Here is a 27,759-nt window from a genome sequence, read left to right as displayed (position 1 = left end):
TTTTGTGCCACATTTTTCTGTCGTTAAAAAATTAGTTGCAATTCTTTAATTAATTCAAACCAATACAAGTAATTCTGCTTTGGCAAAATACACACATGCAAAGAAAACCATTTGATCCCTCTAAATGCACCAACAAGTTAACAATAAGCTATCAAGTTTAGCCCTGTACTATTTAGATGCTGCCAGCTCTGTGTCCGCAGGGCCAGGCATCCAGACTTCCAGGTTGTGGAATTTCACAAACTTCTAAAGTGATACAGTAGAGGATAATGTGTGTGTGTGTGTTGTGAATTTTAAGTAGATGGTCTAAAAGTGAAGTGGCGTGATGATACAGGAGGTCACAAGGCCTGGTTTGGGGTTATCATGCTCGGTTTCACTTTAATGGGTCCTCTGAGTTTTTCTGTTTTCTTTTTTCTTTTTTTCACTGATGGAAAGTCTCCATCTCGCCCTTCATCCAGCTTCTCGATAGCTTCTTAATTAGAGGGGCAGGTAACACTAGACCCTGAATCACAAGCCCCTTTGTCCACAAAAACACGCTATCCACTTCTAATCTGTTTAATCCCTAAGAATCTTCAGGATCCGATTTGTTGTGCTCTAGTAAACAAGGGCTAAATTGTTTGACGTGAGGCCGTTGCAAACCTGAACTGAACAATGGCACACCTGAACTCCTGGCAACACAACTGCCTGAACATGAACACAGTGTTTCAGGGAGACGCTACAGGTGTAAATACAAACCACGCCAGCACACAATGCATTTGCTATGCCTTTTTTTTATTCAAATGTGATTAATAATTTAATTATTGAATATGACGTGTAAACTAAAAATGCTGTCATTTTATGCATCTTATTAAATGTTTATGAAAGAACTTTCTTAGTATCATCAAGGCTACACTTAAACATTATTCATTTAAAATATGATCAAAAAAACTTACTAGGTCTTACTGGCATAGTATTATTTTTGTATTTTGAACAATGGCGTAAGGCTACTTAATAAAAAAATAAAAAAATAATATATATATATATTGTAAAATACATAAAAATATATAAAATACATATTGCCCAAGAAAAATGATGAAGTGTTTTTTTTTTTTTTTTTTTTTTTTAGCTATATAGCAATGCATATATATATATGTTGTCACACTATATGCATTAGAGTAATGGACCAAAATGGACCATTAAACTGCTCATTACAGGATTTAAACAAAATACAGGCAATCAAACTGGTATGAAACACAACAAAACCATAAATATATGAAAATATGAAAGATGCCATACAAAATGATCACACTAGCCAGTGGAAATAATACATGAATAAATGAATAAAAATATAACATGTAAAACACACAAAATAACATACCTCATAACTCTGTGGCTTTATTGTATTCTCATGTTTGTCCAGCAGCTATAATTATTATTTCAATTAAAAGATTATTTGAGCTTTGCTGAAATATAGCCCCCACGACAATTTCCTCTTTTGACAACTAGCTGTATAGACTACCACAATAAAGTGTTGAATCAATCATAAAACCAGTATAAACAAGCCTAGACAGAAACCAATGTAAGCATGTAAGTAAATATGATGTATAATATTTATGTACCAACTAACAAGTGCACTTAAAGATTGTAAGCAGCATAACATTCAGTGACACACCTTTAGATAAAACCTGCCGTCTGTCTCTCGCTGGCTTGGCCTGAAACCAGTGTTTACATTTCATAGTTTCTGATAGCATCTCAAGATGCACAGTGTGCCCAGTGTTGGCTCAACTGTGCTTCGGTTTATGTAAATCTACATTCCTGTTTTGGTCCAGTTGGATCTGTTGGGGGCAGATGCTGAAGGCCACGCCCCTCTGAGAGACTGCTGCAGCAGTAGATGCTGCTGTGGGAGGGGCTTGATTCTCAGGTCAGGTACAAAGCAGCAGGAGTCTGAGCTCCGAGCTGAGATCAGACATGGGGCCACACAGACAGATGATACTAACGCTGCTCGCCCTGGCGTTTGTGACCTACATCTGTGAAGCAGGTATGAGAAGCTTGTGCTTATTAATATGAATGTATATTAGTTTATATGCATTATTTATATTGGATTCAATTTTAATCTATACCATTTAATCTGTTGATTTCAATAATTGTTATTAACACAGTTTTTAAATAAAGTATGGTTAATAGTTCTAAGGAAAAGAAGACATACACAGTTAGCTTTTTTATTATCAGTAGAATAATCAGTGAAAAATATTTTTTTAATAGATCATTACAATTGCAATCAAACTCCATATGTATTGTCCCGCCCCAACTTATATTGTAGAAGGTTCCCTATGAGAAACGCATTATTTTCTTATTTACTTTCTTCAGCACTTCTCCGGAAGTCTTCTGCAGAGGACTTTCTGAGGTCTGGGCGAGAGAGGCGGGCAGTGAGATGTCAACAAGGAGGCTGCAGCTCTGAAGACAGCGAGGCAGAAGAACTACTCGAGGCCACCTCAGATTACGTGAGTTGATTACAGATGTCCAAAAGCCCACCGCAGCTATCTCATCAGCATTTAACAGCACTTTGTATATAAGCCTTTTAATAAAGGGGGTTTAGTGAAACAATTTTAAGGGCCTGGACCCTGTTTTACTCACAGATGCATCTGATATATAATGCAAGATCATTTGTGTTGCATATGGAACCGAAAAGCACCATGTGAAACTGCTGATCTATGTATTTGTTTCTTTAATTTTTATCAGGAGCAGGAAAACTCAAAGATGTTCTTTAATGGTGGATCACAAGCAGGGGTGCACACGGTGAGACCCCCAATCCGTCACGCAAGACACAGTGAATTATGTTTATTCGTCAGACCCATTTGGTAAAAAAAGAAGTCTTAAAATGTATCAAACTATTAGGATGTTTTTGGGTAACAAGACTAAATGCTTAGTAAGGATATCATTGCTGTGTGCACAATGTGTGATATTTTACTGTAATATTCTAATAATATGCACTTGATTGATATATATGTAATCACTACAATAGTTTCCTGGAAGAAGGAGAGTAGGGTATTTCCATTGCATGCTCACATGTCTCAATTGCTAACATGTAAAGTGGGATTTAACACGATCCATCTTTGGTGGGGCTTCTCTGAACTTCCTTTTCTCTTCGCGCACCTCTCAGAGGCCTGACGGCGAGCCACAGGAAGAGGGCTCAGGCATGTAGCCCTGTGGCTCATGGCTTCGTGAGAGTCCACAGACTGGGAAAGACAAAGACAGCCTGGGGGAAACTCCACTCTACTGCATCACTGGATCCAAGCACAGGTGCTCAGAGCATGGAACGATGTCAGATGCTATAATAATATCATAGAAAGTGTATAGAGAATAGAGTCCTGAAGTGTTTCGGATGCTTAATTTTGCATATATATAAAATCACACTGAAAATGATTCGGTCTGAGATGGATATGTTTCTCGCGTAATTCTAACATAGATGGTGATGCCGACTTTGGTGCTTTTTAAAGAATGCTGCTGAAAGCCTCTACCTGTTGTATAACCTGTTTTGACACTATAGTCACGGTGCTAAATTGACATGATTCATTTTAGAGAACAGTGTTTAGATACTACACAAATTTAAAGGATGAACCTCAGTGTACACAATATACCGTTCACTATCAAAAGTTTAAAGGTACCTCAATATGTTCAAATGAACAAAAAAAAAAAAGTATCTGCTATATAAACACAAACTATTTTTATGTCCTTTACAAAAAGTTTGCAATAAAAATACAGCATGACCTGAAAAATACTTTTTTATTCACTTGCATGAAGAAAATGCAATGATATTCTTGAAATGACTTCCTATACCATTTTAATGCCATGGTACATGGATATGATAATCATTCAGTACCAGGATATATATAAGTACCAAGGCATTGCAATCTAATACACTCATGTTTAGGTCAGTGTTGTTGATAATGTCAAAACACATACAACACAACCTGTAGCATTAGTGATAATGGTTTTCCTGTATGGTGTAGAGAATAAAATCAATGCGTTTTGACTATTTTTTACCAGATTTCTTTTCTTAAATCTACTTTCTGCTGATTTATTTTTCATGCAGATGATATATGATGTCCTATTATAATAAGAAATAAATAAAGATTAACTGCATATAAATATTCTTTTGCTTTCTATCCTTGATTTACTGTATATCTACAAAAACTCAATTCAAAAGTTAGCTGCAATGCTAACACGAGTAAACAGCTTATGTTTTTCCTGAATATTTCATTCAAATAACTGTATCAGATGTATTATGCAGCAGTAATGTAAACTTTGAAACAACTTTAATATGAACTTTGTTTCTGCTGTCATTCCTGGCTGTAATTCATATGTCACTAGCAATACCATGCTAGTTGCCATTAGATCTTTTTCTGCTCATGATATGTGACAAACATGGAGACTGTCTTCTCCTACCTGAGTAGGAGTTTTTAAGGATGTCGACAGGTAAAGCTTTTCGTTCACAGGAACACCTTAGAGAGCCTCGGCACACCTGACACCGCGTCCTGTGACTGTGTGTGTGGCGTCCCTGGCGGCGGGTTGCAAGGCGATGCCAGGCATGTAAACATGGTGAGGTGTCAGCTATACCGTGGGAGACAGAACCAAAAGCCAAGAGGGCAAGCCGAGGCCAAATGAATGAATTTCAGGAGGAAATGGAACACCCTGGAGCGCCACAATAAAAGAGCATTACAAACTCTGCACAGAAATTTCTGTATGCTAACCTTCTGCCAAATTACTCAAATGCTGAAATATGACATGCTAAAAGAGAAAACTGAGTGTGTGCTATAACAGATGTGGGTTGTTATAGGTCTATGTGAAGAAAAAAAGAAAAAGTAAAAAACTTTGTAAGAATAGTTTTATGATACAAAAACAATGTTCTGACATTTGAAAGTGAATTACAAAATTAAAAAAAATTAAGAAATACAAAATAAAAATATTGATCCACCTGGATGCTATTTGTTTAAATAAATGGCCCATGAAGGTACAGCTTTCCAGGACATAGTTGTTGCCTTTCCAAAACATTAACACACTACAATGTTTGACAGATGTTTGTAAACCCACCATGTTAGTTTTATGCTAGTCTTTTTTTAAACCAACCATACTGTATACCATTTTCCCTAGTCTAGTTTATATCTTTCGTAATATATATATATATATATATATATATATATATATATATATATATATATATATATATATATATATATAAAACATATTTTACATGCAGTAACATTTTCTGACATCAAGAAAGTTTTTTACACATATTTAAATTACAAAATCCCTAACTGAGTTTTTCCTTAATCTAGGTTATTGCTCTTATACATATATTAAAACATATTTGCAAAAACATTTTCAAAATGTTTGTAATTTTTACACAAACTATTAAAAAATATGAATGCAATATATATATATATATATATATATATATATATATATATATATATATATATATATATATATATATATATATGTACCATTTTTCTCAGTCACTTTGGGGCATTTCTCAAATCATACTTAATATTGGCAAAAAAGTATTTGCATTTCTTAAAACAATTGTTACAAACAGCACCACACAATGGATTACCTGCAAAAGCCTGCAACTTCCTCAAAATCTTTAGTTCATCTCTCAAATGCAAGTATTTCTGTCAATGAACATATCAGTGCCATCAGAATAAAAAGTCCTTGTGTTATTGTTCACAAACAAGATCCATTTCAAAAGTACAAATTTACACATTACTGGTTGTGGGATATTGATTGAAAGAGACTGGATAGAATTCCCAGTTAGACTCTTGGTCTGACCAAAAAAAATGTCATTGAGATACAGAAAAGAAAAAAGGATTATGGGCAAAAAAAAAAAAAAAAATTAAAAAATAAGTCCATTTTCAGAATTTCTAACTCTTGTGTTGTCCTCTGTCTATACAGTGTAAACTTTCCAAATAAAGATTCATGTGATGAACCTTTGAGCTATTTCAGATAAATGGTTTATCATTGGTTGGTCCACATTCTCTTCATTCGTCAAGATTCACATTTACAAAAAGTCTACTAATAATGTGTAAAAAACATAAATGTGCTTGACAGTTTATGACAGCTAGAGGAACCATTTAGCATTTAATGACTGAAACAATGAACGTTGGACTACAACACATACAACACATTTTTCATAAATAAAAACAGAATTTTGTACTTGTCTTCATTTTTTTATTTTTTTTTTTATAATAATAAGTAAACATTAAACATTGGCAAACTGATCAACATTGATCCACAAGTAACGTTTGTTTGTTTGTTTTTTCAATCACAATATGAGGTGCATATATTCAGATCAATGAGGCCTCTGAACAATCATTTAAAAAAATAAATACAAAACCGTTCATTTTTTTTTTTTTATGTTTCATTAAAAGAAAACAAGTTGATAAAACAGATTCAGTCTGATTTTTGGTGATTGTATAGTGTAATGAGGGATTTACAAACAATTTTAAAAGCCAGGTCATTTTCGATCAAAATCACTAAAACAGGTAAAGGATTTCCACCATGGTACAAACCAGACAGCAAGCAGTTTCGGCCCAGATGCGGCCCACATCTGGCCCGCATGGATTTCACTTGAGCCAGATTTGGGCCTGATCTGGGCTAAAACTGCTTACTGTGTGGGAAGAGTTAAATAATAGTACCGAGATAGATAGATAGATAGATAGATAGATAGATAGATAGATAGATAGATAGATAGATAGATAGATAGATAGATAGATAGATAGATAGATAGATAGATAGATAGATAGATAGATAGATAGATAGATAGATAGATAGATAGATAGATAGATAGATAGATAGATATGTTAGTTAGGTTGGCTTAATGGTGAAACACCTACAGGGGGCAGTAAAGCTCAGGGTAAACACTAACACATATTTCCACATTCTAAGTCTACATATACAATGAGTCATTTTAAAATTAGATCTTTTTGCAATTGAAAAAAAAATGTGCTGACATTTTGTGCAGATAATTTGAGATGATGTTGGGCCCTTCAGCCTGGAGTTAGACTGTGCCTTCAAACAGAAATAAAAGCATCACAGCAGTGTGTATATCTGCAGCTAGATCCAATGAACGAGCCGCGTGGCTGATCAAAGTCTGGGTATCTTGGTCCAGTGTGAATGTCTATTCTGTGCATTAGATCTGAGCTGCAGGAATCTAAATCCCTTTGAAGCCTGTGCAGACTGGATTAGACATGAACAAATGATGGACTTTACCATCGTGACACAAGAGTTAACAGTGGATTACCAAAAAAACCTGGTATCAGCTCTTGGCTTTATGCTAAATTTTTCATTTTTAGCACAAAGTTTTATTTCAAGTCAAATGTATTTTCATCCAAATAGACGAGTCATTCAAAAAGTCATCTACAGTTGCTGCGTTGCTAGTAATCAACCTAGAAACACATCACAGTTGAAAAAAAAAAACAAAAAACAAAAACACTTTCAAGCCAGAATTTATGGAAATATCACATGCATTATTCATTCAGAAAATCTCCATAATTATTATTATTTATTTTTTTAATAAAGGAATAATGTTGGTACAGATTGGTACACTCTTATAGAAGAAGGAATTACATATTTTGAAATCTTTTTGAAAGTTAAAAACATCTACACCACCTCACAGTGTTCCTGCAAGCACAGACCTTAGTAAGCCCTAATGGGGTCATTTAGAAATGTGATTCCTCTGGGTTTGGGCCGTCCTGTAGAGTGATAAATGCTCGGCATGTCATGCTCAAGGGTACGCTCACCTGTCAGATGTTTATTCTTAACCTTAAACCTCATGTAATGAGAAAATGGTTTATTATCCTTAATTCTGCAAGTAAACAAATGACTTAAATTTGTGTTAGGACATAGCTATTTCCTACATAAACATAAATGGGATTTTATTATTTTAATTGCTCTTTGGGGTTGGTCAAATCTTGATCTGTACACCGTACACATAACCTCTGTAAAATGTTGTAATGCTGTAAATAGTTTTTAAGACAATACATATATATATTTTTTAAGTTGCATGGTATGGATATTTTTGCAACTGATCTCACTAAACTACATCAGGCTCATATAATGACTATACTTAAGTGCTTTTATATTGTGGATGTGCTTCTCATAGCTATTTTTAGAGGTCAAATATCTAATTTACCTAACAGCAACACTGACACCAATACTTAGAAAACTGATCATGCATTATGTAAAACAAGTTTTAAACAAAATGTATTATACGGGAGGATTAGAAAATGTGCAATATCCTTTGACAAAACTATAAGTACATTTTGACACATCTCTTGGCCATCCAAGTGTTCATGAGTATTTGCAACGATATGACGATAATCCGAAAATGGCCAAACATTGAAAGATTTATTGGTCTGGCTGACATATCAGGGTCTGTCACTATTTGCTTCCTCGCAGCAAAGCCAAACTGGAACCAAAATGAGTTAAAGATGTGGAAAGCTCATATGCATGACGTAAGGGCTGAGTATGTGTTTAATCTGGTAACATTTTATAGTAACTGTAGTGTGAATGTGAATGTGAATTGTTTCATAACATTTCGTGGCTTTACATAAAGAAGATTTTCAGTCCATTTTGTGGTAGAAATTATTAAATATGGACATTATTTAATGTAACGTTTAATAATATTAATAAAGTGACACCAAGTGACAGAAGACAATGTTGCAGTACTGAAAACTCTGTGTTATACTTTGTCAATAATAATAATATTAATCATACTTGTTTTTTCACTGATTTCTTGGAGCACACATTGCTGAGGCGTGAAATGGAAGCAGAACTGAAGCTCTTGCCATTGTTTTCTGCTGCAGATGTAATACAGCTGAGCGTCACTAAAGTGTTCTGCATTACCCGCGCAGCCTAATGCGCAGAGCGCACAGGGAAGAATGGAGAGGAATAAGACCTATAGATCAGCCTAAATTCACTGATATGCATTATACCTAAAGTAGAGAGAACCCATTTAAAACTGTCTTTAGTATCAACGCGTATCTTTTACTGCATTTGAGAGTTTGCAAATTACCTCTCTGCGTTTTACGCGGACCTGGAAGCCTCTTTTTTTTATAAGGAAAAAACAGTGACCCGCGCGGAATTGCTTTTATTCTAGGCAGTTTGCACGAGTAAGGTAAGACGGCGTATCATGGGCACTCTACTTGCATTAATATTAGCGCTCTCCATGAGCGCATCATGGGGATGCCAACTGCCCCACGACTGGAGACCTCAGACGGAAGCGTGCCGCGCAGAGCTGGCGGAGATCATAGTCTTTGCCAAGGTGCTCGCTCTCCATAAGGAGTCTTACAGCGTGTACAACTACCTGCCGTGGCAGTACGACACGGATCTGTTCTTCTCCGCGGAGATCGAGCTGCTATGCGACCAGGCATGGGGCAGCATGCTGGAAGTGCCAGCCGGGTCCAGGTTCAATGTCAGCGGGTTGGGATATTTCCCCTGCCACTCGTACACTGTCGTGGAGAACAACTCTTATTATTTCTTTTTGAGGTAAGATCAAATGACAGTAAGGATTTGCTCATGCTAAAGGTGTACTTAGTAATATTTTGCTTTAAAAAATAATAAGGTCAAATAAAATATCAAATAAAATAAAGAATCAGACTAAGATGAAGAGCCCACGATTCCATACATAACATTAACATAACACACTTATGTTATATATATACTAACACACACACACACATAATTAATAAACAGTTTTAACATGAAGTGACACTAGTAAAAACACTTTCAAGTTTATCTTATAAAGTCGAACATGAGTCTGAGTCACCACTATTTGAGAGCACTTATACAACACACCAGGTGGCTTACTAAGGATCACATTTTACATTTTAGATCATAGAATGTTTGTGGATTTTGAAGTTGTTCATATTGAATTAACAAAAGTTGTTTTGTGACATTGGCATGGAGCATTCGTGAGCATGAGAGCTCAGTATCAGAACATTGGCTTGGCTACAACTGTGCACAACTGTCTGACATCTGTGCTCATTGTCATCTTAGAACTTAAGCTATTCTGTTTGGCCTTGGTTGGGTTACGCTAATGCAAGCTCCGCCAGGGGTATTCACAAAGACTGAATACTGCGCCAAACAACCAAGATTTCCCTCTTTTTTTTTTCTTTCGTCATGAATGGAAAATGGTTCAACTTGTGTATAATGATCATGAATCCTGTGATCAAAACATATGTCAAACCCAATTAGCTCTGGCTTGTCTTTGTTTCTCTGTTTATAGTGGGGATGAAATCAAATTTTTTAGATGAACTTACAAAGGATGGGGAAGTTAACAAACTGATAGTTTGATACTGAAGTACAGCCCATTTGGATAGAGATTATGCAGTATATGATTCACTGTTGTGATTTCACTTTTTCTCAAAGACACAGACTTTTGACTGATTCATATTAATAGCGTAAGGCTTGAATCTCTTGACAATTGTTTTTTTGTTTTTTGTTTTTTGACTTGCATTTCCTGTCTCACGCTATGATCCGATCAGTTAAGCTGAAGAATGTTTAACTCCCTCATGCAGAGCAGTACTGGATTTATCACACTCAGCACTTTTCTGGCCAAGTAGTTTACTGAGATAGGCAACACCTCACAGGCATAATGTAAACTGATAACCTGTTTTACCAAAACAATCTTGCTTGTTGAGACAACGAAACAGCTGTAACTAATAGTTTACAAAAATTTGCATAAACAATATACATAGAGAGAACCTGCAGGCATATGAGGTTGGTTCTGGACACTTTTGGTCTTATGCTTTTAAATAATAATTTGTTGGTCTTGGTGAAAAAAAAAAACTCCACAGCTGAGTGACAGTAAAACTGCATATAAGTAATTTTTGCATGGTAATTATTGAAACAGTTTATGATTAATGTACTAATAAGTATACAGCAACATATGGCAAAGTGTTTTCTTCTTCTTCTTCTTCTTCTTCTTCTTCTTCTTATGTGACTATAGGGTCAAACTAGGTCGCTGTAACTGGAGTCATAACTATTAAGAGAGAGAGATAGTGAAGGCAGCATATTGATTTCATGTTATTCTAAAATTACCTGACATGAATTCTCTGGAAATAACTTATATGTCTGTCACATGACACGACATAAAGCGTAAGAAACAATTAAAGAATAACTGAGGACACGTGACTTGAATTATTATTAATCATTGTAGCACAAATATTCAGGGATGAGTTACGACTTAAGGAATTTTGAAAATGCATAGCCGTGCACTTTGTAACAAATTAAACATATGTCAACTAGTCAGAATAAAGAATTTACCAATGCCATAAAATAAACCGTATTAAAGGGTTAGTTCACTCAAAAATGAAAATTCTGCCATTAATGACTCACCTTCATGTCGTTCCAATCCCATAAGACCTTTGTTGATCTTCAGAGCACAAATTAAGATATTTTTGATGAACTCCGAGAGCTTTTTGACCCTCCATAGACACCAATGCAACTACCACGTTCAAGGCCCAGAAAGGTAATAAGGACATTATTAAAAATGTCCATGTGACATCAGTGGTTCAACCTTAATTTTATGAAGCTACAAGAATACTTTTGGGTGCAAAGAAAACAAAAATAATTGCTTTATTCCACCATTTATTCTCTTCCATGTCAGTCTTCAACATCATGTTACGATGAGTAATTAATGACAGAATTTGGGGGTGAACTAACACTATAATGCATTGTAGTAGAATAACTGCTTATTATTCCTTGTGATAGTACTATGCTGTGAACATAAAATGTAGTTTTTCCCAATCTATGAGAAAGCAAATAGATGGGCTACTAATAATTCTCACAGTCTCAGAGACAGAGCAGTTAAAACAGCCCTGGAATTCTTTCCATTTGACTTAATTACACAGAACACACAGTGCCCAAGTGCTTGAGCGACCTGAGGGCAGCAGGTTATAGGTCCCATCTAGTGCTAACAGGCTGTTTTGGCATTTGATCAAGTGTTTGGGAGTTGCTTACTCTTATACCCTTACAGTTTTTGTGGCTTATTATCTAAAATAATATTCATCATTTTCTTAATAGCAACTAGGCTCTGACCTAACCCTAACAGTCATCTCTACATTAGCCATTAGCCAAGTGTTGAGTTTGTTGGATGTTACGCTTGTTTTATTTCTTCTATTACACCACTGTTCCTTTGTTTAATCTCATCACTGATTTTTTTTTGTACACTCATTGCGGGGCATTGGTTTTACAGTTACTATCAATGGTGAGCCCATGCTTGGATGACCAATGCTTTTGTGGACTTGATGCTAAATTCTGGTTTTAAAAATATGGATTTCAGAAACACTGTTTAAAGAAGTTTGAGACGTTTTTTTGGTCTTTTAAATCCAGTCCTAAATTAATGAGTTGAATAGATCATGTTTATGGCACTTCATTATGCTTGTTTGGTAATTTCTGAAGCTCGAAAACAACTCATTTCACTTTCATTGTATTAAAATGTGCATTTAAGACATTCAGTGCTTTGTTCTGGTGTACTGACAGAAAACCTTGCCTCAGTACACATGCACAACTTTTCTTCTCTGCTTTTTAATGTCCCATATGTCATGAGTCGAAGCCATGAACCAATCAGACAGCTGGTTCCAGTTTGGCGAGACAATGCTCACTAGTCAAACCATCAAAAGCCTGAGAAACTGGAGACACTCTGCATGGAAACAATAATTAATGCAATGTGGTGCATGGAACAACTACTTTTAGGTTCCAATGAGAGGCTCTCTATTTTAGGATGGTCAGTGAATTAAAAAAGGTTGTAATCTGAAAATGCATGAAAATATGTAGGAGAAAAGGAGGAACCCATCTGGAAGTTATTGGTTATAAGTTAACAGTATGGTTTTTCAGCAGGGTTGGTTAACACTACTTTCAGGAAAAAAATGTAAGGGGATATTTGTGCATTTTTTCCATATTTACCATGTTTTGAGAAATGTATTATTTTGCATAAACTATACAAACTTCATACTGCTCCACACACGTTATTACAAAAACCGTCACTTTCATTTAACGAATTGTCAACGGCTTGCCAGTAAGAATGTTTACTAAATATTTATCTCTTACTCATAGATCTAACAGCAAACCAATTTTCTGAAGCTGAAACTAGAGTCGAAATGGTCTTCCAGACCTAGACACTTGAGTCCAAAATATTCTGGAGCTCAGCTGAAATCCATCAGAGGATTCTGGATCTCTTTTTGGATCTAGATATTCCAAGTCTGGCATTGAGCACAGGTTCCGTAAAAGCCCCTGAGCTTCTGATGCCCCTCTAAAGAAGCTGAATTAGATCCAGATGGAGGAACTCTCTGCTGTCAAGGTCCAAAGCCAATGTTTCTGTCAGGGAAAAGGGGATATGGAAGCCAGGTGGAAAACTATTCACCTCAAAACCGTCTCCCTCACTCTGAGCAACAGTGTTTTGCAGCCAACAAACTTATGAACAAAGCTTACATATGTTTGAACTGATCATATAAATATCAACGAATGCACTTGAGGGAATTCTGGCTCTCTAACGTACACACATGCATTAACTTGTCATTTGTTTGGAGTAACTGTGTTTTTCTTTTCCCAAACTAAAATGTAAAAAAAATATACATTGTTGATTATTACAAGTGAGTACTGCAAACCATTTAACTTGCAAAAAGTAGATTTTCCTGCAGGCTGATGGCAGCTGAATCACACACACACACACACAAAAAAAAAAATAGGAGAACAAGGGTGTTGGAGAGTCCGTATGAAGAGAGTGTCTCATTTCCTCACATTGTGCCAATGTAACCATGGTTTTTGAATTAATATTTTTAAAACCACCCTCGAAACTTTGATAACAGACTTTCCTCATTTCCTCTCTGCTGGGAGGTGTGTGCGTATGTGTGTGCTGATGTGTGAACGTTTGCTAGACTACAGGCTTGAAACAGCAAGAGACCGGCCAAAGAACAGCTTTGTACACCAATCACAAGTAATGAATTCTTTGCTCACACAGCTACAGAGACAAGAGAAAGAACAAAGAGAAAATAATAGACCTCCCTAAGCTATACGTATAATTCCTGGGACACCACACACTGTGTAATTAACCTCTTATATTGATTACATCGATTTTTACTCCTTAATATTTTTCTTTAAATGTAATACTTTTGCTAATGCTTTAGCAACAAAAAAAATATATAAAGGCAGCCCAAATGCAAACACACAAATAGAGCTGTCCCAGCATACCCTTTATTGGTACCTCCCCTCACCTTGGCCTCTTGCCTGCCTAAAAATATAAGAGTCATTGACATTAAGTGTCCCAAGTGGTCTTTAACTATTGCATTGCTGAGGCCCACACAAGAGAAAGAAAAATATGCATAACGGGTGTGCGACTTTCGTGGTATAGCATGATTTTGTAACGGAATTTTGCCTCTCATGTTTGATACACACCCTATGGCATGCATGGACATTTGCAGAAATGTAACATTATAAAGCAGGATTTAAAAATTTTCTGATAAGGTATTGATATGAGGTTGTTAAGGTGTTCAGAATGGTTTTGAGCATGCTAATGTAAGGGCCATCTGTGAATGAGGGGAATAAAACTGGAGGGATGACACTAAGGTTGCTAAAGTAGTTTCTACAAGTTGGTTGGTTACTGGCTCAAATTAGTCAAAAGACCACCCCAAGCTCTGTGATATCCTGAGGTTTGGATGTGGCCTTTATTGTATTTTTTTTTTTAAATCAGATATCAGCATTTTTATCAGTAATTTTTTATCAGCCACACCTTTTAGTAAGTCTGATAATTAATCACTGATGTCCATAGTACAGACCATGTGGGGAAGAAATTGGTGTGTGTTCAAATCACCTATTAGTCCAAGCATAACAATTAATGATCATAGTAATGTAGTTTTTGTTGCATTTCTTCTCAGGATGGATGAAAACTACAGCATCATTCCCCATGGAGTCAACTTCCAGGACCCCATCTTCTCTGACACCCCAGAGAACCATCGGATGTTTGCCAGCTTGTTCCAGTTTTCCAACTGCACAGCTGGCACACAGGTTCACATGTACACCCCAGACTGGGAAGTACAAGAGGACAACAGAGTGAGCTACTTTTAATGTGTTAACACAATAACAACAGCAGCAATGACAACAACAACAACAATAATAATAATAATAATAATAATAAACAGCAGATGTAACTTTTACCTGTTTTGACTCTGATACATGAAGCATTAGATAGACTAATTTAAAAATTCATGTTCTGTTCTTGCTTGCTGTGTGCTTGTCCGTGTGCACATCGATGGATAGTATTAGAGAGACAGACACTTCTTAGTGAGCAAAGAAGTATGAAAATCTTGCTTGTTTGGCTCTTTTGCATGTCTTTTTGTGGCTCTCTTGACTTATGAAAATGGATGAGGAACACTAACAGAAATGTTTGTGGCTATTGCATGTCTGTGGCTATTGCTTGCAAAAATCAACATTGCAGTGGAAGATGCAGCTTGTTTTCCACAGAAATCTTGCTAGAATAAGTAGGCAACATATCTTGAGAATCCAAACCAAAAGACATTTTCAAACCTATAATTTACTGTGAATTGGTGATCACCATTAAGTGTAGTTTATGCCTGGGTCCAAATCTCAAGAGAATTAAGAGAAGTGATTGCTGGGATATTAATATTCCTCTCTGGACATCTTTACTTCTTTACTTTTTCATTTGCCTTGGGAGAACATGTATCTCATATCGTTGGTTGTGGTATGTTTAAACTCTAGACCAGAGGTTCTCAGCCTTGAATAAATACTCTGCATTGGGTTGTAAGGGATTTTTAAGATAAGATTTTTACTGACTGTATATATATATATATATATATATATATATATATATATATATATATATACAGTCAGTAAAAATCTTGTATATATATGCACTCCCTGGAGAATGGAGACTCCATCCCCAGATGGTTTGGAGGACAGTTCTGGAAGGTTTCATTTGGAGATGTTTCAGAACCGCTCAGGTAGACCTGTTTGCCTTTCCAGAGACCTTTCACTGTCAGTTGTTTAACTCCCTGATTGAGGGAAGACTAGGCATGGACGCACTGGCACACAGCTGGCCGCTGAACCTGCACAAGTATGCATTTTCCCCAGTGAGCCTTTTTGCACAGAAACTGTGCGAGATCAGGGAAGATGAAGAGCAGGTCCTGCTTGTCACTCGGACCTGGTTCCCAGAACTAATGCTCCTTGTGACAGCCCCTCCTTGGCAGATTCCTCTGAGGAAGGATCGACTGACAACCGCGTCCAGACCTCTGGAAACTTCATATCTGGTCTCTAGACGGGAGGCGAAGGCTCTAGGTGACTTACCCCAAGAGGTAGTAGACACCATCACTTGAAGTGGAACCTATTCATTGAGTGGTGTTCTTTTCACTGAGAAGACCCCTTGAAGATGCCTTATCAGAGTTGTGCTTTCCTTTTTGCAGCAGGGGCTAGAGCAAAGGCTGTCTCCCTCCACCCTTCAAGTCTATGTTGCTGCAATTGCTGCTAACCACGACGCTGTAGTAGGGAAGGGAAGCACGACCTGGTCATCAGGTTTCTTAGGGGGGCGAGAAGGCTGAATCCTCCCCATCCCCTCTCTATACCCTCTTGGGACCTGACTAAGACTGTCCCCTAATAGTCAACTAATTGATAGGCGACAAGAACAGGCTTGGTCGACTACATTTTCATTAATTCAATTCAATTCAAGTTTATTTGTATAGTTCGCTTTTTACGATACAAATCATTACAGAGCAACTTTACAGAAAATTACATTTCTACAATATTTACTAGTAGCTTATAAGTGGTGACTGTAAATTTGTGTGCATATGACAGGATTTTTCAGACGTAATCAACCAGAAGATGAACATTATTAACAGCAATTATTATATGATGCAATCACACTTGTAGCAATATTTGTTAGTTCTATTTGTTGATTTAAGGTTAGCATCATCTGAGGTCCTCTGAGGGGTCAGCATTATCTCTTCTCAGGTGTTCTGGATCCAGACTGGAGCTTGTGTAAATCCTAGTTACCAATCCCGTGGCAAAACAGAGAGACAAATAGAGACATAATTAACGTAGCTGCTGTTCCAACAAAGTAAAATTAATTAGTTTAACCCAAGCTAAAGAATAAGAATGCGCATTTGATCGGATGCAACTGCAGTCACTATATTATGAGATGCATTACTCGAATGTTTGGCGAAAGAGATGATTTTTTTATGTAAATATAAACAGAGAGAGTGTGTCTGAACCCTAAACCTTATCAGGAAGGCTATTGCAGAGATTAGGAGCCAAATGTGAAAAAGCTCTACCTCCTTTAGTTTACTTTGCTTTTTTCAGCGTTTTGAGACCTTAGGGAGCGTGATGGATTGTAGCGTGGTGTAAGGCTAGTAAGGTACGCAGGAGCTAAACCATTTAGGGCCTTATAGGTAAGTAATGATCATTTGTTACTGATACAGAACTTAATAGGTAGCCAGTGCAGAGACTGGAAAATTGGGGTAATATGATTATATTTTCTTGACCCGGTAAGGACTCTAGTTGCTGCATTTTGGTCTACCTGTAGCTTGTTTATTGAAGATACAGGACAACCACCTAGAAGTGCATTACAATATTCCAGTGTAGAGGTCATGAATGCATGAACTATCTTTTCTGCATCAGAAACAGGTAACATGTTGTGTAGCTTGGCAATGTTTCTAAGATGGAAGAATGCATGTAACTTGAAAAATATGGTTTTCAAAAGACAAGTTGCTGTCTAATATAACACCCAGATTTTTGACTGTAGAGGAAGTAACAGTACATCCGTCTAGTTTCAAACTGTAATCTATAAGATTCTGTGTACTGTTTTTTGGCCCAATAATTAATATCTCTGTCTTATCCGAATTTAATAGGAGAAAATTATTGGTCATCCAATCGTTAACATTTTTAATAGATCATTTAGAACAGTGGAAACTAATCCCGTATTTTCTAATAATATTACCAAGGGGCAACATGTATATTGAAAATAGAAGGGGACCTAGGACGGATCCTTGTGCCACTTCATATTTTACTGGTGATAAATTTGATGACTCCTCATTTAAATAAACAAAATGGTAGTTGGTTAGTTGGGGGAAAAAAAATCCACAGGAAGTGGAGAAGTAAACAACAGAGAGCTCATTAACACAGCGGGCCTGGAAAATCCACCTGCTAATTGGCATGTCGGGAAGACAATCTGAAGTGTGGGATCATTTTGAAAGGATAAAAGATGACCCCAAAAAGGTTGTCTGCAAACTTTGCAGGCAAACATTTGTATACCATTCATCAACGTCAAATGTGACTTAATTGACAAGAGATGGGAATTGATGGGGAATCTTGCAACCAGCATCCACTCACTGGTCACTTTATTAGGAACACCTTGCTAGTACCAGTTGAACCCTCTTTTGCCTTCAGAAATGCCTTAATTCTTCATGACATAGATTCAACAAGGTGTTGGAAACATTCCTTAGAGATTTTGGTCCATATTGACTTGAAAGCACCACACAGTTGCTCCATATTTGTTGGCTACACATCCATGATGCAAATCTTCCATTTCACGACAACCCAATGCTGCTCTATTGGATTGAGATCTGGTGGCTGTGGAGGTCATTTGAGCAAAGTGAACTCATTGTCATGTTCAAAAAACCAGTCTGAGATGATTTGAGCTTTGTGACATGCGTCATTATCCTGCTGGATGTAGCCTTAGGAAGATGGGTATCCCCCACTCCATTACACCATCAGCCTGAACCGTTGAGACAAGGCATGTTGGATCCATGCTTTCATGTTCTTTACACCAAATTCTGACCGTAACATCTGAATCTCGCAGCAGAAATCAAGACTCATCAGAACATTCAACATTTTTCCAATCTTGTATTGTCCAATTTTCGTGATCCTGTGCAAATAATAGCCTCTGTTTCCTGTTCTTGGTTGACAATGTGGTCTTCTGCTGTTGTAGCCCATCTGCTTCAGGGTTCAATGTGTTGTGCATTCAGAAATGGTATTCTGCATACCTTGGTTGTAACGAGTAATTATTTGAGTTACTGTTGCCTTTCTGTCATGTCTAACCAGTCATCAACAAGGCTTTTTCGTCCACACAACTGCCTCTCACTGGATATTTTCAGTTTTTTTTTTATTCTCTGTAAATTCTAGAGATGGTTGTGCGTAAAAATGGCAGTAGATCAGCAGTTTTTGAAATACTCAGACCAGCCCGTCTGGCACCAACAACCATACCACATTCAAAGTCACTTACCGTATTTTTTGGACTATAAGTCGCACCTGAGTATAAGTCGCATCAGTCCAAAAATACGTCATGATCAGGAAAAAAAACATATATAAGTCGCACTGGAGTATAAGTCGCATTTATTTAGAACCAAGAACCAAGACTTGCGCTGGCGCCGATACAGGATGGCTGCCTCCGTGACGAGCTCCGCATATGTTTTTGTGTTTTTGTTAGTTTGTCCTGTCTTTAGTTATATTCCTGCCATCAGTTTCACCAGGGAAGAACTGCTGAACATTCGGCAGAACGCACCACAAGATGTTTTTCCGGATTTCAATTATTCAGATGTTTTAGTGAACGTTGTTATCGGAGGAGCGGCGGCGCTGATCAAGCGTTTCAGGACGCGCAGACGGGGGAAGCGAGCGGGAGCGCTCGTCAGACTCAGGAAGCGCGGATTTCGAACGCCGTTGCCTAGCATCCATCTGGCAAATCTCCGCTCTCTACCCAACAAAACGGACGAACTCCTTCTGCTCTCTCGGACAAATAAGGATTTCTCACACTCTGCTGCTCTGTGTTTCACGGAAACCTGGCTGAATGACACCATACCGGACAGCGCGCTCCATCTGCCGGGCTTTCAGCTGTTTAGAGCGGATCGCGAATCAGAATCCACGGGGAAATCGCGCGGCGGCGGGACATGCTTTTACATCAATGAACGGTGGTGTACAGATGTATCTGTGTTAAAGAAGACGTGCTGCTCAAATCTTGAAACACTCTTCATTAACTGCAAGCCGTTCTATTCGCCGCGGGAGTTTCACTCGTTCATTCTGGTCAGTGTTTACATCCATCCGCAAGCTCATGTGAGCTCAGCTTTACAGAAACTCGCTGATCAGATCACAGAGACAGAACAACAACACCCGGACTCTGTTTTAATCATTCTCGGGGACTTTAATAAAGCCAATCTGTCCCGTGAACTGCCAAAATACAGACAGCATGTTACATGTCCCACAAGAGACAGTAATATATTGGATCACTGTTACACCACAATAAAGGATGCATTTCACTCTGTTCCACGAGCAGCTTTGGGACGTTCTGATCACCTTCTGGTTCATCTTATACCGTCCTACAGGCAGAAACTAAAATCAGCTAAACCTGTATCAAGGACTGTAAAAAGATGGACTAATGAAGCAGAGCAGGATTTACAATCTTGTTTTGACCTCACTGATTGGAGTGTTTTTGAAGCTGCTACCACCGATCTGGATGAACTCACAGAGACCGTAACATCATATATCAGTTTCTGTGAGGATATGTGTATTCCTACAAAGACTCAACTAATTTACAATAATGACAAACCGTGGTTCACTGCAAAACTCAGACAGCTCCGTCAGGCCAAAGAAGATGCTTACGTGAAGGGGGACAATGTCTTGTATAAACAGGCTAAATACACATTGGAAAAGGAGATCAAAGTGGCAAAGAGGAATTATTCTGAAAAAATAAGGACTCAGTTCACTTCCAACGACTCCGCATCAGTGTGGAAAAGTCTAAAGAAGATCACCAATTACAAGACACCACCCCCCAGCACCGTAGAGAATCAACGACTGGCAGACGATCTGAACGAGTTTTACTGCAGGTTTGAAAGAACACCCATCACCTGCCCTGAACGCCTCCCCACACAACCATTCACACCCTTCACAACTCCTGCAACCAGCCCTGAATGCCTCTCCAAACTACCGTTCACACCATTAACAGCTCCTGCAACCCATCCTGAACACCTCTCCAATCAAGCACTCTCACCATTCTCACCTCCTGCATCCCCCCTCTCCCCCACACCTGCAATTCAGATCAGCGAGGATGCGGTGCGCCAGGTCTTCCGGAAGCAGAAAAGGAAAAAAGCACCAGGCCCAGATTGTGTTACACCAGCCTGTCTGAAATCCTGTGCTGACCAGCTGGCCCCCATCTTCACACAGATCTTCAACAGATCGCTGGAGCTGTGCGAAGTCCCATCATGCCTCAAACGTTCCACCATCATCCCCATCCCTAAGAAACCCAAAATTACAGGACTAAATGACTACAGGCCTGTGGCTCTAACGTCTGTAGTCATGAAGTCATTTGAAAAACTGGTGCTGGGCCACCTGAAGGACATCACTGGGCCCTTGCTGGATCCTCTTCAGTTTGCCTACAGAGCAAACAGGTCTGTGGACGATGCAGTAAACATTGGACTGCATTATGTTCTGCAACACCTAGACAGACCGGGGACTTATGTGAGGATCCTGTTTGTGGACTTCAGCTCGGCCTTCAACACGATCATCCCAAACCTCCTCCTGCCCAAACTAAATCAGCTCTCCGTGCCCACCTCCATCTGTCAGTGGATCAACAGCTTCCTGACAGACAGGCAGCAGCTAGTGAGGCTGGGAAAATACACATCCAGCACCCGTACAATCAGCACCGGAGCTCCCCAGGGCTGCGTTCTCTCCCCACTGCTCTTCTCCCTGTACACCAACGATTGCACATCTAAGGACCCCTCTGTCAAGCTCCTGAAGTTTGCAGATGACACCACACTCATCGGCCTCATTCAGGACGGTGACGAGTCTGCTTACAGACAGGAGGTAAAAGAGCTGGCTGTCTGGTGCAGTCTCAACAACCTGGAGCTTAACACCCTCAAAACAGTGGAGATGATCGTGGACTTCAGGAGAAACCCCCCTGCACTCCCCCCACTCACCATCATGAACAGCACTGTGACTGCAGTGGAGTCATTCAGGTTCCTGGGAACCACTATCTCTCAGGACCTGAAGTGGGACATTCACATTGACTCCATTGTGAAAAAGGCCCAGCAGAGGTTGTACTTTCTCCGCCAGCTGAGGAAGTTTAACCTGCCACAGGAGCTGTTGAAACAGTTCTACTCCACCATCATTGAATCCATCCTCTGCACTTCAGTAACTGTCTGGTTCAGCTCAGCTTCTAAATCTGACCTCAGAAGACTACAGAGAGTAGTCCGGACTGCTGAGCGAATCATCGGTTCAACTCTCCCATCTATTCAAGAACTGTACTTATCCAGAGTGAGAAAAAGGGCTGTCAAAATCACTCTGGACCCCTCACATCCAGCACACTCCCTCTTTGAACTGTTGCCATCTGGTCGACGCTACAGAGCACTGAGCACTAGAACGACCAGACACAGGACCAGTTTCTTCCCTCAGGCAATCCATCTTATGAACAGCTGACAATAATGGCGAACACACTACACTTTATATTTATATACACACACACTTTATTTATCTAACACACATACTTAGTATACACTTAAATTTTGCACACAATATATATGTACATACATAACTTCACTTTGTAATATACCTGCCCACAATTGTCATTTGTATATTGTCATTCACTGTCTACATATTTGTATTTTTATTCTTTTATTATGTGTTTTATGTTCTGTCGCTGTCATTCTGTTGTACTGCGGAGCTTCTGTCACGAAAACAAATTCCTCGTATGTGTAAACATACCTGGCAATAAAGCTCATTCTGATTCTGATTCTGATTCTGAAGAGAAAACATTACCGTCTACAGCCGCGAGAGGGCGCTCTATGTCTTCAGCATAGAGCGCCCTCTCGCGGATGTAGATGGTAATGTTTTCTATTGGTTCATTTCTCTTGGTTCATTTCTCTCGGTTCATGTCAAATTAATTTTGATAAATAAGTCGCACCTGACTATAAGTCGCAGGACCAGCCAAACTATGAAAAAAAGTGCGACTTATAGTCCGGAAAATACGGTAAATCCCCTTTCTTCTCCATTCTGATGCTCAGTTTGAACTTCAGCAGGTCGTCTTCACCACATCTGGATGCCTAAATGCATTGAGTTGCTGCCATGTGATTGGCTGATTAGCAATTTGTGGTACCAAATAATTGAGCAGGTGTACCTAATAAAGTGGCCGGTGAGTGTATATACCCAAGCTGCTGTTTTAGATGTTTTAAGAGCTTGTCATGCTTTGATGCAGAGAAACGGGAAAACAACATAGAGGCAGTCAGTTATAATTGCCCATATTTTTGTAGTTTTTTTAAGCCACATTTTCAGTTGAGGAATCATGCTTAAAGTTTGGGCAAGCTGACTCCTAGGTAAATCCTGAGGCCCCCGCCTCGGCCCAGCTATGTGAGCAAGGTTCCTACTTTTCCCTTTAGGAATCAGGTGGTGAACCTGCAAGCACTGCCCCACAGACCCAGCTCTAGCTTTTCTTTGTCCCATCTGAGCCTTGAGATGGTATGTGGTCTGGACACAATGCTTCAGATCATCTCTTTGTCTGTTTCAGAGGCCAGCAGAAGGGCAATGCCATCTCTAAGCAGAGGATGGCCCACTGGGTAGTGGATGCCATCACCCTGGTTTATCAGGCACAGGGTGTACCCTGCCAGTTCAGGTTGCAAGCCCTCTCTACTAAGAGTGTGGGATCCTCCTGGGCATTGGCTTGTGGCACCTCGCAGACAGATATTTATAGAGCTGCAGGCTGGGTGACCCCCAACACTTTCGCTAGATTCTATAGCCTTCGTGTGGAGCTGTTATCCTCCTGTGTTCTCATCTCAAATGGGAAAAAGCACTGAGAGGCCCCAGTTTAGTGTCTCCTTGTTAAAACCACTCCACAGACTGCACTGCAGACCCTGTCAAACTCCTCCATCCCCTCGGCAGCCGGACATGGAGGAGCATAGAGGCCAGGCCCTCACTCAATGAATCTGTGAGAACCGTTAGAGGGCTGGGTTCCATATGTAGTGACCTAAGTGGATCCCATATGTGAACATTTGACGGTATAGCTTAGAGCATTTGTTTTCCTGGCAGACGTTCTACCATTTCCAAACAGGGTTACAACAACCACCTCTAAATCTTCCATATGAACCTATCCATATGTGTAAGTGATCTCAAAACCTCCTTCAGAAAAGATGGGAGTGGAGACATCACATCCTGTCGCCAGAGCTGCTGTACCACTACTGAGCGTCTGGATCACTGGCTTGGCTTCTCAGCAAAAAACTTGATTATTCATTGCACCTGGTGCCTAATTATACTCCCATTGCGATCAGTGGCAGCTGGATGCAATCATCGCATGCCAATGTGCATTGGCTCATTGTGGCCCCGTCCACAAGGAGACGGAGCTTTCCCCAATCCGATCTTTTTTTTCCTCGTCTCAAGAAATATCCGCGTCCACACGAAACTGCAAAATGATGTAGTATACATGCCAGACCAGTATGTGGCGCTGTAATTCTGCCACAGAGATACATTAAAAACAGAGAAGAAGACTTGGACTATGCTCATGAACCATGCGCGTGGTACACAAACGAACATGGAACAATACATTTATTAATCAGTGTTAATGTTAGTTAATAAAAAGACAATCGTTCAGTGTTTGTCATGTTTTTGTTGCTGTTACGTGATGTAGAGCTGTCTGACTAGGGGGGAGATGTGGGCTGATGACGTCATCGTTTCAGAAAATATACAGATTAGCCGTCCAGACGAAAACGCAAAGATGACGTTTTCGTCGTTTTCGTCTGGCAAGGGAGAGACGGCCTTTTCAAATTTATCCACTTTGGGACCCGGTTTCAAAAAATAGCGGTTTCACCTTGCCAAAACGCCGGATCCGTGTGGACGAAACGCCTATCCGATAAAAAATTTGTGCGTATTCACAGAAACGCGTCTCCGTGTGGACGGGGCCTGAGTTTACACTCTCTAAGCGAGATCCCAATTTGTCGGTCACCAACGTGACATCTCCATTCACTCCTTCAGGGAATGAGGGGTACATTTGTAACTGAGACATTTTCTCACTACATCAGACTCCTATAACTTTTGCTTCAATAAACTATTAATTTTCTGCTTGTAAATAGTAAGGTAGTTGTTATGTTTAGGTACTAGGATTAGGGATATAGAAAATGGTCATGCAGAATGTCTGCTTTATAAGCACTAATAAACAGCGAACATGTTGTTTTAGAAATTAGGTAGTAGTAAGAATTGGTCCCTATACTAAATTATTACCCATTTTTTCTTCAGGTAAAAAACAAATTATTATTGAAAAAAAATTTGAGAAGTTCAGGAATGTTTAAATTGCCAAAAAATATTTTGTATTTTTCTGAAGTTTACTTTACACCAGTTTAGTCCAAATATGAAAGTCAAACAGATGCTTTATACATTTTTACTTACCTCTATTCACTTCACGTTTTCTTCAATTCCTTCAGCTATGGTGCTCCAATGTGCAGAAGGCCTTATTTGAGGAGGAAGAGAAAGTCAAAAACCTCTCTCAGAAAGTAAAGGTCCTGGAGAAAGCCAACAATCACCTGAAGGACAAGGTGAAGAACATGAAACGTCTCTTGAGGCAGGCCAAACGTGAGACCAAAGAGCCAGTTCAAAGCTTCAAACAGCTTCACGAAGCTGAACCAGAGTTACCACATCCACAACAGGACACCACTCTCAGGAAAATCCTGCCAAAAAAAGCTTAACAGTTAAAAGCCATTCCTGCAATAAAAATAAAATTAAAAAATAAAAGTGTATTGGAAGATGTAGACTAACTTTTTTTACAGACTTCAGATAGTTTAGACAAAAAGCTTTTAAAAATAAATAAAAATTTGACTTCACAATCATTAAAATATCATGATCCTTTCATCAAAATGTAAAGTTATTGATGCATTGCAATTTTCAACCACAACATGAGGTTAAAGGCATTAAAATCCACAATGTTTTTTTTTTTTTTTTTTTTTTTTTTTTTTGTTGTGAAAACACAATCATTCTGACTAGAAGCAGATGATGTTAATCAGGCAGAGCCTGATAAGATGTAGCACAGTGTTTTGAATTTATTTGGACAGGTGTTTTTATGGAAATACATTTTGGCACAATGTAGCAACACTGACCTTCAGTCTACAAAATAAATAAATAAATGAATACATTTAAGAAAAAAAAAATCACCCTTTTCTCCTTAATGTAAAAGTTGTTCAGCTTAAAACTCCAATAAACATTTATGGCAGAGTGCAAGACAGACCCAAAAAATCTTTTTTTTTTTTTTTTTTTTTCGTGTGTGTGTAGAAGTGTTTCCATATGTAAAGTCTTATTTCAGTTTGTATGGGTAAATATAACCTTAAGAGTCAATCTACATCATGACTCTTGTTTTGGGATCAGCTTTCTTCAAGTTTTTCATGTAATAATTTCAAGTTATGTGTTTTATAATTGCAAACAAGGTGCTGAGCACTTGACATATGTAATCTTTACTCAGTGAAGTGAACTGTTCATCATTTAAAGAACAATTTACTTACAAGGTTTTGAAACAGTTATTTTTGTTAATTTGTTATTTTTGTTTTTGTTAATCTGAACTTTCAATGATTGTTTCCTGTTTAACACATCTACATGTATGCCAATGAAAAATAAAAAAGTCACATTTGCTTTAAAATGTCTCTATTACCTTTTACACATTTTTGTTATTTTTTGTTATATATATATATATATATATATATACATAAATATCATAAAAATATCTTAAAATGTGGTGTATGTAATTAATGTTTGTCCAAATAATGTTTTCTGGCCTGATAATCTCACCCTAAATTATATATAAGTAAATAAGCTTCTTTAAATAAAAGTGTCTGCTTAATAGTGATAGGTCATAGGTGAAGGTAAATGGTAAAGTGTCTTGATTGCTTTGATTCATATACTGTATAAGCTGTCAAATGTGCTCTTGCCAGGCTATAACAGGAAGTACTTCAATGTAGGGACTAGTCATTAATTCATTCAAATGGGCTAGCTTGTCCCATTTAATTGGATAGAAGAAGGGTTGATATATTGCATCCAGAATGTACAATTTCAATGTAAGTCCAAGACACCTCACTGGATTGAAATTGTGTCCATGAGGCTTCTGAGACCCGAGAAAGATATCCTTCTTCTTCTCATGTCAAATCTCAGGAATTTGAAGCCCTTGGAGGAACATTGTTTCCAAACACATACACACACACCATTTCTGAATAATTTTAGACCTTACTGATGATACCAAAGGGATCATAAAGGCTGTCTGGTTTTCTCCCTGTATTTGAGAAATGAAGATCATTTATGACTCATCCAATGAGATGCTAAGCCAATATAAAGTGCAATGTGAAAATGTTTCCTCAGACCACAATTTTTCCTCTAATGTTTTTTTTTTTTTACATATTCAAAGAAATAAACATATACTTGATCGTTGATTGATTGATTGATTGATTGGCAATTAATTTTTTCAACGCTATTTCCAGGGTTTCCAAATGTGTGTGCCTGTTATTTAAAAAGTGGGCATGTGTGTGTGTGTGTGTGTGTGTGTGTGTGTGTGTGTGTGTGTGTCTCTGTGAGTGTGTGCATATAACTTTGAATGACTGAGCCTTGAAAGAGCTACAGCATGTTCTCTTTGCAATAAACTGAAAAAAATGGATGTTGCTGTAAATGTATGAAGTGGAGAAGTGTTTTGACATTTATGGACTTCTTATATACTTCTAAACCAACAACACAGATCTGTCATTTTTAATAATGTATAGACATTAAATAACCTTA

The 27,759-nt window shown here is 38.3% G+C and overlaps 1 protein-coding gene across 1 annotated transcript; it reads left to right on the top strand.

Annotated features, from left to right (window-relative positions):
• Positions 1-8,854: 8,854 nt before the first annotated feature.
• ccdc3b (coiled-coil domain containing 3b) lies at positions 8,855-26,639 on the top strand. The gene is made up of 3 exons (XM_026242511.1): positions 8,855-9,522; positions 14,910-15,084; positions 25,434-26,639. Exons 1-3 carry the CDS (start codon positions 9,167-9,169, stop codon positions 25,692-25,694), a joined length of 792 nt encoding a protein of 263 aa, XP_026098296.1. The 5' UTR covers positions 8,855-9,166; the 3' UTR covers positions 25,695-26,639.
• The last annotated feature ends 1,120 nt before the right edge of the window (positions 26,640-27,759 follow it).

Source organism: Carassius auratus, unplaced genomic scaffold (assembly GCF_003368295.1).
Source record: "Carassius auratus strain Wakin unplaced genomic scaffold, ASM336829v1 scaf_tig00001591, whole genome shotgun sequence".
NCBI lineage: Eukaryota > Metazoa > Chordata > Actinopteri > Cypriniformes > Cyprinidae > Carassius > Carassius auratus.
This window is presented reverse-complemented; position numbering and strand designations above follow the sequence as displayed.